Source organism: Ascaphus truei, chromosome 5 (genome assembly GCF_040206685.1).
Source record: "Ascaphus truei isolate aAscTru1 chromosome 5, aAscTru1.hap1, whole genome shotgun sequence".
Lineage (NCBI taxonomy): Eukaryota > Metazoa > Chordata > Amphibia > Anura > Ascaphidae > Ascaphus > Ascaphus truei.
In genome coordinates this window covers 60,413,085-60,430,812 of record NC_134487.1, presented here as the reverse complement: position 1 = coordinate 60,430,812, position 17,728 = coordinate 60,413,085, and the positions used below count along the sequence as shown (strand labels likewise).

Sequence of the window (17,728 nt, the reverse complement as noted above, 5' to 3'; positions counted from 1 at the left end):
AGGCCACTCCTGCCTATAGATTACATCCATTTTAAATGGAAACTCCAATAACTACGTTTCTTTCTATTTGAAAGAATGTATCACCATTCCTATTGTGTGCGTGCACATACACATTTACGCAGTATGGATTTTTCTCTGCTTATGCATACAGATACAAAATAATTAATATTACTTATGCAGTTTTTTTTAACAAGGATATGTACACATTCTGAATGTATTTATGTATTTTTAGTTTCTCCGTTTTACAGAGAGAGCAAAAGACAAAGTTATTGGTGCAACTCCTTTATTAAAACAATTTCATGAACAAAATATATTTGTGACTATTTCATAAACAAGTACAGGTATTCCTCCTTGAGAAGTCTTAGCTATACTGTACTCCTGCGTGTATAATAGCTATGTATTGTATATAAACCATTACTTACTTAGTTTTTTTCTGGGGGGGCACAATATATCCATAATGCCATGGAGTTTTTCTTGAAGTTTGTTATTGAAACATATTTCAGATGCAGGGATCTGAAAGAATTGTTCCTAAATTTAGGAACAGGGGTAAATAAATATCATAACTGAAAATACGACATTAAGCGACTTGTCAGAAAAATAATTAAACTAAATTCATCCCAATTTATTATTATTCATTGTAGAATTTTCCTTAGTCGACTAAAATCCGCCATTTTAAAATTAAGAGTCTTTGTTGATCACATATAAGTTTTAAAAATAAATATTTAAAATTAGATGGTGTTAAATGTTATGACACACTTATTATGCCCCTGGCTAAGCAGAGTGTAGTTTTGTGAAATGCGTAGGGCATGGCGAAAGGACAAGGCAGAATTCCGGTGGGAATTCAGAGACACTAAGGCACCTCCATGACAACTTGAGGTCATCAACAAGAACCCGGAAGTAACAGTGTACGACAGCATACAGCAGCTTCGGCAGTGTTTACAGATGGGGAGCAGTACTAAAGGTTTTTTGTAGACATTTGCCTAACAACTTGTTTCCTTTATCTGTCATGCTAATCTCATTACTACAGTTGCCATGGGTGCCTCTCCCCATGACACACACACATTTTTTTTAAATTGCATCATTTTGATTCCATGTGCTAAAAATGGCAAACATCAGAAATGACAAAAACATTTTCATATACTGTACGTATAGTTAGTTTGTTTTCATACAAGTCACATTTCTATGTTTGGACAATTTTTCTGAATGCAGTCATACATAGTAACTTAGTAGTTAAGGATGAAAAACTACTTTTCACCTGTCAAAAACAAGATATTCTTGAAAGCTGTTCTGGGCGATATATTAATAACAAAACACTGCTTTATCTACCAGATTTTGTTTCATAAAGGGAGAAAAAAGGTCTTCGTACTCAAGTATACAGAAATCTTATAAGTAACATACATCTCTCCAACCTTCTCTGCGTATTCTTTCAGAAAAAAATTCTCTGAATTCATACTGCATGTTATATCAATTTTAAAATTGTTTAACATTTTTAGGTTATACTGCATAAGCTTCTATTGAAACTTTATACAATTCCACATTGTGTATCTCTAAATGCAAATAGAGTAACAGACTTAAAGAAATTACATTAGGTAAGTACCTGCAGTGTACTACACTATAAGGATCAGAATTGTGTGTTTCTTAAAAACAGATTATTTGTAAAATAACATATCCCTGTTTGCTTCAAAACTTGATACTTACCTCTTCTATTACTGCACACTGAATGTTCCACTAATCCCACCCTAAAACCCTGGTACCCACTCTGTATCATGTTTCCTACCAAGTCACTGCTTCCACCATTTTCTAATGTTTCTTAATATTTTTAGGCTCTATGGCATAGATTCAATAAAAGACTGTATACAGTAGCTGCAGTACATTTTTGCTTTATTAAAAAAAAAAAAAATGGGATTCTGGCGACATTTTTTTATAAGTACCTCCGTATTCACTAAGAATGATTTATTCATAAATAGTAAGTGATATTCATCAAGCATACACAAAAATTTGGCTAACTTAGCCAGGGGAAGGGGGGCAGCGGGAAAAGGGATTCTTTGGGGGTGGGGCTGCCGGGCAGGCCCTGTTCCACTGCACAATGATCCCGAATCACACCCTTGTTTGACTAAAGCCCACCCAACCTATGCTCCCAAGATCAACTACACCAGTAGCAAAACTTACTGTCCCTAGCGCCATTGCTAAAAAAACAAATGACCGCAGTGCTAGGGAGAGTGTCTGCTGTAAATCACACTGTAGGGGGGGGGAGGGGGAGTTGTTGGAGGGGGTGCATGCTTTCATATCAGACCCCGCCACAGCATTAATCCATCCGGGCTGCGATTGTCGCAGGACCGTGAGCTGCCTTGTCAAGACAAACAGTAAGTCTTAGCAATAGTGCCCAAAGTCATGCAGTAGCAGCAAAGGCAAACAAGATCTTATCTTGCATTATACGCGCAATGGATGGAAGGGAAGCAAACATAATTATGCCCCCTTATAAAGCATTAATAAGACCACCCCTTGAATATGGAGTACAATTTTGGGCACCACTCCTTAGAAAATACCTTATGGAATTAGAGAGAGTGCAGAGAAGAGCCACCAAATTAATAAGGGGATGGACAATTTGGCTTATGAGGGGTCATGGGGAGACTCCTGGAGCGGGTAGGACCTCGGTGGCCGGAAAAGCAGGGAGCGGGCAAGGCTTGTTAGGGTTCATAGGCTGAGGTCGGAGGCAGGTAGCAAGCAGGATCGTCGGGGTCCAGGCAGGGGTCGGCAACCGGAAGGCAGGAGAGAAGGAACTGAGACCAGGGAGCAGGGACTGAGACCAGGAAACAAACAGGAACAAGCCAGACCATAGGCAAGGGCCTTTAATAATTACCAGACTCAATACAGAACAGAAGCATGGGCATAGGAGTCTGGACACAAAACAAAGGCAAGGGAGGAAAAGGAAACACGAAACTATAAGGACAGAGGACAGGAGCAACAAGAGGAGACAGACAGACAGAAAACAGCAGCACACCTGGTGGACAGAGAAAGGAACTGGGAGAGAGGGAGATTTAGGAAAATATTTATTTATTTATAAAATATTTTACCAGGAAGTAATACATTGAGAGTTACCTCTCGTTTTCAAGTATGTCCTGGGCACAGAGTAAAACAAATAATACATGGTTACAAATACAGTTACATAAATGAACAGGGTATACATTATATACAAGACATTGCGTGCACAGTTAAAGAAAATATATATTATGGGCGTATGAAACAGTTACAGACCAGATTAAAATGTACACAGCCTTAGATTTGAAAGAACTTAAACTGGTGGTGGATGTGAGTCTCTGGTAGGTTGTTCCAGTTTTGGCGTGCACGGTAGGAGAAGGAGGAACGTCCGGATACTTTGTTGAGCCTTGGGACCATGAACAGTCTTTTGGAGTCTGATCTCAGGTGATAAGTGCTGCAATTTGTAGGGGTGAGGAGCTTGTTCAGATAGCTGGGTAGCTTGCCCATGAAGAATTTAAAGGCAAGACAGGAAAGGTGAACTTTGCGCCTAAACTCTAGTGATGACCAATCTAGTTCTTTGAGCATTTCGCAGTGATGTGTGTTGTAGTTGCATTGGAGAACAAAACGACAAATTGAATTGTAGAGGGTGTCAAGTTTGCTAAGGTGGGTTTGAGGTGCCGAGCCATATACTATGTCTCCATAGTCAATAATTGGCATTAGCATCTGCTGTGCGATATGCTTTCTGACCAGGAGACTTGGTCAGGGCTATTTCCCGACATGAGGAGAGGCTAGCTAAATTAGATTTATTTACAATAGAAAACAGGTGTCTAAGAGGGGATATGATAACTATATACAAATATATTTGGGGGCAGTATAAGGAGCTTTCAAAAGAACTATTAATCCCAAGGGCATTACAAACGACATGGGGTCATCGTTTAAGGTTGGAGAAAAGAAGATCTCACCAGCAACAAAAGAAAGGGTTCTTTACAGTAGGGGCCGTTAAAATGTGGAATTCATTACCTATGGAGACGGTGATTGCAGATAGAAAACAGGTATACAGAGCGCGCTGTCCCAAAAGTTCTTTATCTCCTTTGAATTGTAGTAGTTATCTCCCTGCAGCTCCCATTCCCCCGTTATCAGCGGGGTCACTAAGATACATATAAAACAAAAAGGGGCGCAATAAAAAAAACAAAATGAATACTACTAAAGTCACATTTATATAAAAAGCACACTTGGTGCTTACAACATATAAAACAATCAATATGAGAAAAAATACATATTAGTATTGTGAACCGAATTACTAACAACCACAGAGGATAAGGTCCCGTCTAAACAGGGCCATTGAAACCCAAAAGGAGTCCCAGATCTAAATAAGGGAATCTGTTCTATCTGCAGATGGTGTAGGCAAACAAATTAGCTTGGGGTCGATATCCTCGACGAGTAAAAAACAGGTACACAGCAACTTGTGAGTCTCCGTCGTCACGGGGTCACGTGCTGCGTAATGATGTCACCTATACGCGCTTCAGGCACCAATAGCAACCCCTGATGAAGCGCTATTGGTGCGTGATGTGTGCAGCGCTGACTTCATTATGCAGCATGTGACCCCGTAAAGACGGAGACTCGCAAGCTGCTGTGTACCTGTTTTTTACTTCACGAGGATATCAACCTCCAAGCTAAGTTGTTTGCCTACACCATCTGCAGATGGAACCAATTCCCTTATTTAGATCTGGGATTTGAGTGGACCTGTTTAGACAGGAACTTATCCTCTGTGGTTGTTAGTAATTCGGTGCACAACACTAATATGTGTTTTGTTTCTCATATTGATTGTTTTATATGTTGTAAGCACCAAGTGTGCTTTTTATATAAATGTGACTTTACTAGTATTCATTTTGTTCTTTGGTTTTCTTCATTTCACCCCTTTCCCTTTTTTTGTTTTGTTTTATGTGAGTGCAGATACAATAGATTTGCTCAAAAAAGGTTGGCCATCTTTTTAAAAACCAAAGGTATTCAGGGATATAACAAAGAACTAAACATGGGTAGCATGTTGATCCAGGGAGTAAAGAATTGTCCCTAATTGTTCTCCAATTATTGGAGAGAGGAAGTAATTTATTTTTCTCCTTTTGAGATATCATTGGATGATATTTCACTGGGTTTTTTAGTTTGCCTTCCTCTGGATCAATATACTGTAAGTACAGATAAAGTATTTGTAGTTTACATTTAGGAAAGGTTGAACTTGATGGACGCATTTCTTTTGTTAAACTCATATATATGTAACTACATCTGTAGTTTGGCCACCAACTCCCACTCAACAACTTGGGGGACAGGGTTGGAGGGGCAGGTCAAGACTTGAGTTATTGGACCTGGGAGAGTTGTTGACGGCTTCTAATGTATCACAAATTAAAGCCTTCAGGCACCAAATACACGATAAACCCCCACAAATGACATTACATCCATACAGTATGCATCAATGTTAAGCCTTTAGTAGCCCAAATTGTCACATTGACTGCCCTGGACTATCTGGACTCTTGGGCTACTAGGCAAGATAGGCTTAACACCATCCTGAGGTACTGTAGGTGACAATTGGCAATATTTTGTGGAGGTATTTTTGCATGTATTGTATCAGAGTTTAGTGAATGGCATTTGAATAAGTAATTTGCAGTTACAGTAATTATTCATTTGCATTACCATTGTTAAATGATTGCACTTGCATGTATAATTAGGTAATGCATAAGCATTGGCATGATTGTTAGTGAAACTGGTGTTAAATTTAGCACACATTTATCGGAGTGATAAAATACTGTATGCAGTACTGCTGCCTTATCCATAGCCTACGTACTGTACTGTATTTAGTGGTGAGATGGTCCCTCAGAGTATAACATCAGATTTAGAGGTGATAAATTCAAACAGCAAATCCCCTATCAGCATAAATGTTGCATCATACTGTAGAATGAAACTGGATTTACATTTTTATCTACTGTATTTTAATGAGTCACTGTACATTGGGAACAATCATTGAAATAGGAACGCCAATATTTCTACTTATGTTAAACTTATATCTTTCTCTAAATCTTGCTGTAGAAAATAAAAAATAACCAATACTTCTTTACAGAGTATCCTTATATAGAAATTAACAGTACAAAAATTAAATAAAGAACAGGTTACAAATATTGTAGTAAAAGCTAGAGTTTGCAATCTTTTTTGCTCTTGGAAAGAGTATAGTATCTGCAGCCATTGTGGAATAACCTTTCTTCACTATGGCTCACATTCAGCAGTCATGCTGTTTGATCTGGATGCAGCACCAGACTACAGAGAGGCAGATGTGGGAACAACACAATACATGGCTGAAAATAAAACCTTAGAACCAGACACTTTATGGTCATTAATAGACAATAGGAAAGTATCCATGATCATTCACTGCAAAGGAAAAAATCTACAGTAGAAAGAAATCCCATGCTGCTAATATTGTGTTTACAGCCAAGGCGTGGATCTTTGTGCATTACACTCGAGCACAAATTATGAATTTATTTAAAGGGTGTTTTAAGAAATAAAAAAAAAAAAAAAAACATATCCGAGAATACTGTTTATAGTAAATAAACAAATATACTTACAGAATAATTCCACAGGAAGGCATTCAGTAATTCTGTTTCATCATCAAATGTAAACTGCATAAGGAACACATGTCTTAATGGTTCAATACCCAACACTAGAGCGATAAAGAAAAGAAAAAATATTTATATATACATACATTGGAATGGATTTTTTAAAAGGTGGTTTTAGCTTTATATCATGCATACATTTGGGTATATTTTTGTGGTTAATTTTTTTTTTTAAAGCAATACAATATAGTAATTAAACAAGAAAAATGAAAAAAAGAAAACAAAAACAAAACAACCAAACACAAACCATGTTCCATTCAAAGAACTTATTTACAAAGACACATTTAGGAAGGTTTCTGTACATAACCGGTTCTGACACTATTAGAAAAACTGTACAATATATTTTAAAATACTACAAATATATAAAAAAAAATAAAAAAATAAAAAAAGAGGGAGAGAAAATACGTTGTCTAAGGGGCTGATGTGTAAGCAGAATAAAAGACAAACAAGCCAAATAAATTGTAAATGTTTAATACTTTTAACTTTGAGAGGAGTTATGTATGCCGTAGCTACACATCTAAAATGATCCTACTGCCAGCAACAGTAACTGCTGAGGGAGACAATATTTCTTATTTTCAATCAAATTTCTATGAAACTATGTAATATTTTTAGTAGTTATTAGACTTCTTGATTAAGACACACTTGCTTAAAGAAGCATATGAATAGCACTGTGGATATTCTGAACACGATACATAAAGCTTGGCCTCCTGCAGACGCACTTACCGGAACTCCCTCCTACTGTCTCTGTACGTTCTCCCTACCTACCAATTAGACTGTAAGCTCCTCGGGGCAGGGACTCCTCTTCCTTAATGTTACTTTTATGTCTAAAGCACTTATTCCCATGATCTGTTATTTATATTATCTGTTATTTATTTGATTACCACGTGTATTACTACTGTGAAGCGCTATGTACATTAATGGCGCTATATAAATAAAGACATACAATACAATACAATCAATGTAGTAGAAATAAAGAATACTATACATTTTAAAATGATAAGTACAATGATGCTGTAAGTGCTAAAGAGTGGAGATCTAACTGAATAAAGTAGACACAAAAAAATCATAGTATTAACTAATAAGGAAATTAAAGGTTCAGAAAAAAGCAGTAAAGGGGAAAAATACAGATTTTGATCAAAACAAAATTAACAGTAGGCAACAGTAATTTAGGAGCTCAGTAGGCACCAAATGACTACAGTACAGAAGTACACAAGTGAAAGATCAACGTCCTAGCACCCATCAACGTTGTAAGAAAAACATCTTAAATGACGCCAGGCAGAGCATCATTTAGCTCATGTCAACACAACAGCTTTGACACAGAACAAAACTGGTGTCCCCAGCACTCTCAATGAATACATGGAAATGTGGTGTGCGTAAATAATGATAAAATATATATTGACACAGCAAAGTAACACACCGCAACAAAGGGTGAACAAAGTAAATAGGCTAAAACAATGGAACCCTTAAATGGAAAGAGCGGAGAGATGTAGGGGGATAATGTTTCGGGGTCAACTACCCCTTTTTCTGGCCCATTCCCCGAGTCCCCAGCAAAGCAAAGGGACTAGGGTACTTCCCAAACACTCACCTCCAAATTCTCTCTCTAAGGCAGCGGTGCACAAACTGGGGAGCAGGAGAATCTCTAGGGGCAGGGGGGGCACGGCGGTTACAGATGCCCCGCGCCCTTCAAATTGAATGCCCGGGGAGGCGCGAGGCCTCTGTAACTCACTTAACTGCCGCCAGCCGGGTCTTCGGCGACAAGTCGCCATGGCATCAAATAACGCAGTGGGATCATGTGATGTCACGCGGTGCTATGGCAACGTGCGTCACATGACGCGGTGGGGCCACGTGATGTCACTTGACTCCAAGCCATTGGGAGAGGAGGGACGTGAACGCTGCGGCTCCCGGGAAAGGGGCCGCAGCTCAAGAATTTTGCGCACCCCGGCTCTAAGGAAATAAAAGTATGAAATAGCACACCATAATGTCAGCAGTCAGCGTACAAGATCTCATGTATTGGTGAATGAGTCACCTCAGATACACACAAAGGGTAACCTGTGGATCACAGGTTGGAGCTATCCCCTATGCCGACATGCAATGCAAATATAGCAAAAACAGAAAACAGAGTGCAGCACAGTATGTACAGTAGTTATAAAGACATATGACATAACCAATTAATGGTAACAAGTACTCATACTTCTGTGTGCTACATCTATAGTCAAGAAAACTAACCACAATAAAGGATAGTCTAGAATTGCAATAAAGATTACCGAGTTGTGGAGCTACAAAAAGTGTTAATACCTTTAATTACTGTCAAAGCGGCCGTTATCTATGCTAATCCCTGACTATGCTGCATGACTCAAGCAGGCTGTGAACACACATCTAAAACAAAGGCATCGCAGAGGGACAGTCTTCCTATCCACAACTGGATCTAATGGCTGGCAAAGGCACAACCTACTGTATTCAGTTAGCCACACTGCACTGTTATCTGTGACAGTCTCTGACTATGCAGTGTGGTTCAAACAGACTAGGGAAAAAACACACATGTAACAATCTTCCTATCTATAACCAGATATCATAATAATCTTAGGCATAACTAAAGACAACCAACTATACCAAATAAACACACTATAGTAAACTACAGTGGTCATGCTGCAGAATCTAGGAGCAAAAGGCAATATGTGATCAGATTCAGCTGACAGTCAGGAGGCCCAATGTAGTATCAATCAATGTATCAATGTAGTAGAAATAATGAATACTATACATTTTAAAATAATAAGTAAAATGATGCTGTAAGTGCTAAAGAGTGGAGATCTATCTGAATAAAGTAGAGAAAAAATTAATAGTATTAACTAATAAGGAAATTAATGGTTAAAAAAAACAGTAAAGGGGGATAAGACAGATTTTGGTCAAAACAAACAATTTACAGTAGGGAACAGTAATTTAGGAGCTCAGCAGGCACCAAATGACTACAGTACATCAGTACACATAAGTGAAAGATAAACGTTCTAGCACCCATCAATGTTGTAAGAAAAACATCTTAAATGACACCCGGCAGAGCATCATTTAGCTCATGTCAACACAACAGCTTTGACATAGACTATTGCGTTAGCAGGAGCAATATTGCTGCCTTCATTTGAATCTCTTGTCATGAACTACTGAATGTCAGATGTAGCTTAATAGTGAAGAAAGTGATAGATTGAATATAGTGAAATAATTAATGGTATGAGACATTTAGTTTGATAGGATAAATGGTTTCAAACATCTTCTGTATCTTTTAAACTGCATAAAAAATTCAATGTGTAGCAACTTTAGTTATATGTTGTGAGTGACGTAAAGATAAAAATTCTTGCAACCATTGATCAAAACCTATTTTAGTACAACTAACCTAATACAGTACAACCCCGATAGTCCGCTATCCTATAGTCCAGAATGCCTAATAGTTCGATATCTGATTGCTCACTCACTATTTCTTTTGTAGGTTTGCATTTTGGTCCGCCTGAAACGTCTGAGAACTCTCTGGGTCCCCCACTCCGGCCTCAGGTACTGTATGTACCTGTTGGATATCAAATGGTGGCGGGGTCAGCGCCCGTGGCCAATAGAAAAACAAGGTAATCGGGAAATGACATGGCAGCATTCTGTTGGTCGTCCCTGCGGTTGTAGTTCGGCAATCATATTTGTAGTTTTTGCTAGGGTGGCAAAACCGGCACAGAAAAACAATAAATGCCTGGAGAACAGGGAGTTGCGAGGTCCCTGGACTTCGGGGGACCCTGGCTGAGCTCCGGAGTTCATGTAATACTTCAGCAGGGCATCAGGAGAGCACAGCTGCATGGCTTACAGGTTCAATCCCCGTCACAGTCCTCCCAATAGTCTGGAATATCCAATAATCCGGCACCACTCAAATTCCAATCGTGCTGGACTACCGGAATTGTACTGCACCATATTTTTAGAAGTGGGCTGCTCTTATACATATGCTTTATTTAATATAAAATCTTCTTTGTATTGTTTCCAATTCCAAGTTTAGTAAACTTTTCCCCTTTTTTTAATTTTATATTAATTGCTTCACTTTCTCCATTTTGCAAAACTTCACCTTTAGCAATTTCAGTGGCATTCCATGAATCCTCCTGGGATAACGAATGGAGAGCATCTACATTCTTTAGATTGGAACAGCTTCTGCACCTAAAAATAAAGAATGGCAAATAATTGTTCATATATATAGGTATATAATATTACAAAAGGTTATTTGCAATAAAAATATATTTTAGTGGGGTTAGTTTATAGCCTGGAGCACATACAGTGGAATGGCATTCTAGAGCAATCAAAGACTCCTTGAAAGGTACACAAGAATGAAAATATCTATTGCGTTTAAAATGTAGCCAATATGAACCAAGTGCAACAGTTTCATCACTGTTGCAGTGTAATACACTAGGTGATGCAGAATGACTTAAAAAGACGTCTGTATAAAAGCTCCAAAGACTTTAGTAATAATTCTCCATTCACCTCTACTTCTTTGATGTTTCAAGTGGCATATATGATGAAACAAACTAAACATGCTGACTATTGGCTCTGTTAGAGAATATAAAAGTGTATCTCAACTACATTTATTATTTTGTTTAGCATAGCTTCTTTAAAGCTGTAGATTTAAGATTATAACCGTATTTCAATTAATGACTAGCATGTGAAAATAGTCAAATATTCTATATCCTGTGTGTAAAATTGATCAAAACCAAACATTCCCACTTCCATTCTCTGGATGGATGACTAGGCTAACCTAGAAACATGTTACATTTATATCATCTTTAAATTTGAACCCACTCATAACGGTCCTGTACAAAACCAAATCCCCTTTGGCCCCAAATCTCAACTTGAAGTGACATTTATAGTTGTGTCAGACCAAAATACCTACATTGTGGTGTTCTTCTACTTTCCCTTTACACGATGGAGCTGAAGTTGTTAAGTTATGTCTCAATAAAACTCCTTTTTGCAGAAAAAAAATGTAACAAAGTACATTATTTAAGCTGTGAATATATAAATGATTTTAATCAACATACCCATAGTGCCATCTGTTGCCTTGAATGAGAAATGGAGCTGAAAGATCTATTGCTAATCTTTCGTGGTTGGATTTCACAGGAATTATGCTGTCAAATTGCCTTGAAAGTTTGCAAACCTCTTGGAGAGTTCCACCTAGAAGCAATTGTAATTAGTTGTCATACTTGATACAGTACGTATACATTTACCGAAAAGAGTCACAAAGATGTGGAAAGAAGTGTATACTCGCGAAATACTTTAGAAGCTACATTGAAATTCAAATGAAATGTTATCGTGTTAAAGAATCCTCGTCTTTTAGTTGAACAATTAACCACATTAATGTACTTATTCTGCCTGTCCACTCATGGTACATGGTATATTTAAAACGTCTTTTTAGTAGGATACAAGAATGTAATACATTTCAAGAACTTTACACAATACACAGACGTGTGTGTGTGTGAATATATATATATATATATATATATATATATATATATATATATATATATATATATATATACACAGTTAGTTTTCACTGCTGTGCAGGAAAAACGAGACAGCACACAAAGGAAGTAGTTCCGAAAAACTGTATTGAAGTACATGGCACACACCAACGTTTCGGTCTTCACAGAGGGACCTTTCTCAAGGTAGTGTGAGGGGAGGGGGGGGGAGGGGGTAGGCTTCACCCACAGATAATATTCCAAGCTGCTCTGTTTAAAAGCAAGTTTTTTTGGCTTAATTCATTTTAACATCGCCCAAAGAAGAGATCACTATCTCGAATGGTCACACAAATAAAAACATTTTGTTAGCCACAGAACGGTATCAACTATTTGTTTTTGATTATTAAGCTCGGCTAACACGGTACAGATACCTCTGCATCTGTATATCTATATCATCAGATCAGATATATCATCAGTAGGATCAAAGATACCAGCACCAGAGTAGAAACAGAGGAAATTGTTTTAGATCATACTGTAATTTTCTTTTCTTGGAAGGTCCTTCCATGGTAGTGCTCAATAATGAGTTAAATTCCACCCAACTTTCCTCCCCAGGTAGGGACCTTCCAAGAAAATAAAATTACAGTAAGACTTTAAACTATTTTCTCTTTTCTTGGTAGTCCCATTGGCAATGGTCCCAAATGTGACTTGCCAAAGAAGTACCCGTAAACAAAAAAGGGGAGGTTCAAATAATTACCACCGAAAAAATTAACAACAGTAAATCAAATTTTCTTTATTAAGCAGAAACAATGGACAGAAGGACTTTCCTGCCAAAGCATGCGTCTACCAAAGCATGTACATCTACACGATCGTATTTTTAAAAGGTGTGAATAGAAGTTCAAACTTCTGCCCTGAATAACTCTGCAGGAGAAGCTTCTGCCTTTAACGCCCAGGATGCAGCCATTGCCCTTCCCTTGCAGAACGTGCTTTGAACAGCTTATGAGCTGGGTTCTCCTGAATGTTGTATGCTTTTTTGATACTGTATATTACGACCCTTCTTCCTCTCATTCGTAGCACAAATAATCGATCTGATTTTCTGAAATTTGTTATTCTAGTAAGATTCTGTTTAAAACACCTTACTACATCCAATGTATGCAATACCTGTTCCTTATCATTCGAAGGATTCGGACAAAATGAACGTAAAATCAATTCTTGATTAAGATGGAAAGCTTTGGTAAGAATTGCTGGACTGGTCTTAGGATGACCGTGTCCTGGTGACCGTGTCCTGGTGAAATATCAGGAGTTGCTTCTTTATGGACAGCGCTTGCAACTTGCTATTGCTGCGTGCTGATGTTACCACTATTAATCTCTATTAAGAGTCAAAGTTAAGTGTCAAATTCATGTCTGAACTTGGTGGTTCAAACTGAGCTCCTCAATGATTGCAAGACCAAGGGTAAATGCCAGGTGGGAATTGAATCCTTACATTGTGGTTTAATTTTCTTTAAGGCTTGAAAACAGTCAATATGAGATTCACCGTAGCTAATTGTTTTCGGAGTAATGCAGACAATGCAGATATTTGTATCTTCAGGGAACCAACACCGAACCCTGCCTCCAAGCCCTCCTATAGAAATGATAGGATTGCTGGAACAGATGGATCCAAAAATCTTATATTCTGGAGTTAACACCAGTGAAAAAAGTGTTGCTAAATTCTGTAATGCACCGTAGATGTTGAGAGTGTTCTTGCTGCCATCAGGAATGACTGTGTGACACAACCCTGGTCTTGAGCAAGTTCTGTTCAAACCTCCAGGTCATAAAACTCCAGGATTCCACACTGGATGTTGAACTTGGCCCTGGGACAGGAGACCTGGGACCACTGGTAATTGCCATGGTTTGTCCGTCATCATATTGATTGTGTAAACCAGACTGAGTGGCAAGTTTGAATCTACTGCCACTACCTTTGCCTCATCCTGTTTTATTTTCCAGAGTATCCTCAGTATGAGAGGAATTCGAGGAAATATGTACACCTGTTGAAAGTTCCATTGGAAGGACAGGGCGTTCAAATAAGCAGCTTCCGGGTGCAACTCACTTCAACAGAAGTTGTTTAAACTTCTGTTTGATGCTCCTGCCATCAGGTCTATTTCGGGAAGTCCCCATCTTTCCACCAATTGTCTGAAGATAGTCTTTGCCAGGGACCATTCTCCTGACTCTAAAGTCCGCCGACTGAGAAAATCAGAAATTCTTTCTTGCGATATGGATTGCGGTAAGGTTGGTTAGATTTTGCTCTGTCCAGGCAATAATAGGGAATACTTCTTATAGAAGAACTGAACTTCTTATCCCCCCTTGTTTCCTTATATACGTTACCGCTGTTCAGTTGTCTGACTTCATTACAAATGGAAAGAAGCAGCTTCAACAGTCCAAGTGATTTATTGTCAGCATTGTTGCTCTTAACTCCAAAACATTTGCTAGTTCATTGTGACACCTGGCAGGCCATTTTCTTTAGGCTACATCGATGCCGAGTTGGGCACCCAAACCTGTGCCACTTGCATTATTCGTGAGCATAAATCAGACCTGTTCTTGTAGGGAACAACCTCTTTCTAGGTTTATATCCTGTTCCCACCACACTAGGGATGCTTTCACCCTTTGTGGAAGCGCGATTGGCTAAAGTGAGTGTTTTGCCCAACTGCCCCACTGTCTGAAAATATTGCTGCAAAGGCATCATGTGCCATCTTGCCCATTTTACCACTTGAATGGTGTCTGTGAATGCTGATGATACTCATGCATTGCCTGGCTGACAGCTGATCGCTGGACCTGGTTATTATGATCATTTTTCTTAGGTTTTTCCTTGTTACTGGGGGAAGAAAAATCATGCCTGTTAGAGTATCGAATTGTACTCCCAAATATTACGTTTTGGGTTGGGATTAGTTGATTGTTTCGAAGTTCACCAACCATCCATGCAGTGTCAAGAAATCAAGCACTCTTGTCAAATATTGGAGTGTAACAGGGACTTATCCCTGTTTAAATAAAGCAGCCTCAGAGCTCTGAGAATCCAGCTGAGAGATAATTAATTGCAGCCACTCAATTAACTACTCTCCTCCTGGACTAATGAGAGCTCTGCTAAAAAGCCTCATGTGCGACACAGGAGAGATTCCTTAGCTCACATTTGGGCTGACAGAAGGAGAGCAGAGTAGCCTGCACACAGACACTGTCTTGAGCACAAAGGCTGTGCTGAGATCAAGACACCCAGGCACCTATATTTCCTGGAAAGAGGACCCAGGAACCTGCCAGAGACTGACATGGAGGGCCACTTGCTTAAGGTACTTCCTGAGACTTTGGAGTGATAGGCTGGTAATGGGAATATCCATCCAGTCCTTCAGATAGGGTTCGGGGAAGTAAGTTAGCCCTTACAAAGGGATAGATGTTTGTTATTTTATTGTTTTTGTATGTTTTGCCTGGATAAAGGAACAGGCTCAATAAAGCCAAGATATAATTTCACCCTAAAACAGTCTCCATTTGCATACCTCTGCACACATCTCTTTCATGGAGTAATTGGGATTTCTCCTGTGCTTTTATTAAAATGTCACCCAGCTAATGGTATATTTGGATACTTTCAATCCTTAGTTCGTCCACGAGAGTTACAAGCACCGTTGTGAAGTGGGGAAGTAGCGAAGCCAACAGAGCGCTGTTAACTGATAATGCGCCTGCTTTATCACGAACCTCAAAAATCTTCTGTGACCTCAGTATATTGGTATGTGAAGGTATGCATCCTTCAAATCCACAGATCCTAGATAATCCCCTTGTTCCACTGCTGTGATAATTGTCTTCATGTACTCATTCCTGAATTTGTTTTAGATCGAGCAGTGTTTTCACTCCTCTTACAGTAAATCCAGAATGTTTTTTAAAGGTTCCATTCACCTTTTGTACCAGGCAAATCACATAGTAAATACCCTGGAATATCTCTAATCTTGACACTGGCTGTATTGCAACATTGTCTGTACGTTCTTTTACACGTGTTTTTAACGTGCAAGTGGCTTGTCTGTCTTTTGGCAATCGAGATATCTTGAATTTGTGTCTCCCAGGCCTCTTCCTCAACCCGATAAAATAACCCTTGAGAACTAAACATTGCACCCAAGCATTCGAAATGGTTTGGGCCCAGACCTCCTGAAAATGATGGAACCTTCCTCCGACACGGGTTGCCAGAGCTGCTGTTCTCGTTTCATGCGAGTATTCCAGACATTTGTTACGAGGGGATACCATCTCTTGGGCAACGAAAGAGAGAGCTGTGACCACCCCCAGATGGGTGCCTTTGAATATCCTCTTCCAGGTCTATAGGACCTCTTATCCTGGCTGTTGGCTCTCAACAATGTTGTATTTGCAAATCTCCGTCTTCTATCTTGCGGTAGAAAAATACTATTTTCTCCCAAAGCTCTTTATTATTGTGTCTAGTTTTTTCCAAAAAAGGTGATGACTTTGGAAAGGAATCACATATAGATTTTGTTTTAGCCAATGTCATATCCAATGTGCTCTGCTAGCCATTACGGACAAAGCCATAGAACTTGCTGCCAGGTTTACAGAATTCAATGCTGTCTCGGATATGAACTCTGCCGCTAACTTCACCTGAGAGTGCTTTGATGATCAGGGATATGCTTCCTCTACGTTTGCAATCCAGTTTCAGTGCTCTAGAAATGGATGTTATGCCACCACTGGCTTACATGCTGCTCCTGAAGCTGTATACAGATCTTATTAAAGCCCCTATCCATAGCGTCATGAAAGGAGGCTGTGTCATCCACTGGTAGCATTGTATGTCTTCCGAATTTAGATATTGAGGCACCCACCTTGGATAGTGAATCCCAGACTACCACATATTTTTCAAATGGGTGCATCCTAGTAAATTTCCTGGACATAGCTATTCTTGTCCAGCTGTGTACATTCTTTCTTGATTATTTATTTTACTACGTTGTGCACAAAAAAAAGATTCTAGGCTTTCTATGGAGGCCTCTAAAAATACAATCCTTCAGCTCTGTAGGGACGGACTCATTCTCCAAGTCCAGGACCTCACTCACCGTCTTAATGACATGCTCAATGAGCACCACATAAATGCAGACGATTCCTCCATGGAATAATCATTATCTGACGATTCAACATCTGCTTTTATGCCGCAGAATTGTTTTTCTTCCGACTCCTCAGAAGAGGACTGCTGTAGTCTCTCCAAACTAGTATGTGACCGTGCACGTTTTTGACTTTGTTTGTAGACTTGGAGGATGCCACCTCAATACCTTGTGTTACTGCATCCTTTATCCACAACGTGATACAATCCATTGGCTCTACAGGTTCCTTTGCTGTTTCCTTGAGGCAGTCCTCGCAGATTTTTTTTCTCTCCAAAGCTGTTTTTTCACAGGCAGCGCAGTATCTAGTCTTACTAGTAGCCGTATTCTTAATGGTATGCAAAGTAGCCACCTTAAGTCTTGCTTCCTCAGGCTGCATACCTCCAGCACTGATAGACATATGTGAATTGTAGCCATCTCTTTATAGAAAAACAAAACAATCACTGACTAACTCCCTTGGCCTTACCTTATATTCTTAGGATAGCACTTTTTCCTGTTACCAGCATCCATCTCCAGCAAGTTGTTTAGGTTT

The 17,728-nt window shown here is 39.0% G+C and overlaps 1 protein-coding gene across 3 annotated transcripts in view; it reads right to left on the bottom strand.

Annotated features, from left to right (window-relative positions):
- Positions 1–17,728, bottom strand: part of POT1 (protection of telomeres 1) — a 241,937-nt gene that overhangs the window by 4,175 nt on the left and 220,034 nt on the right. For all 3 annotated transcript variants that reach the window (XM_075599879.1, XM_075599877.1, XM_075599878.1), the window contains 4 exons: positions 11,681–11,813; positions 10,720–10,808; positions 6,588–6,682; positions 423–528 (listed from right to left, as the gene is read on the bottom strand). In XM_075599879.1, coding sequence (XP_075455994.1) covers positions 423–528; positions 6,588–6,682; positions 10,720–10,808; positions 11,681–11,813 — 423 coding nt within the window. The remainder of the gene's footprint in view (positions 1–422; positions 529–6,587; positions 6,683–10,719; positions 10,809–11,680; positions 11,814–17,728) is intronic.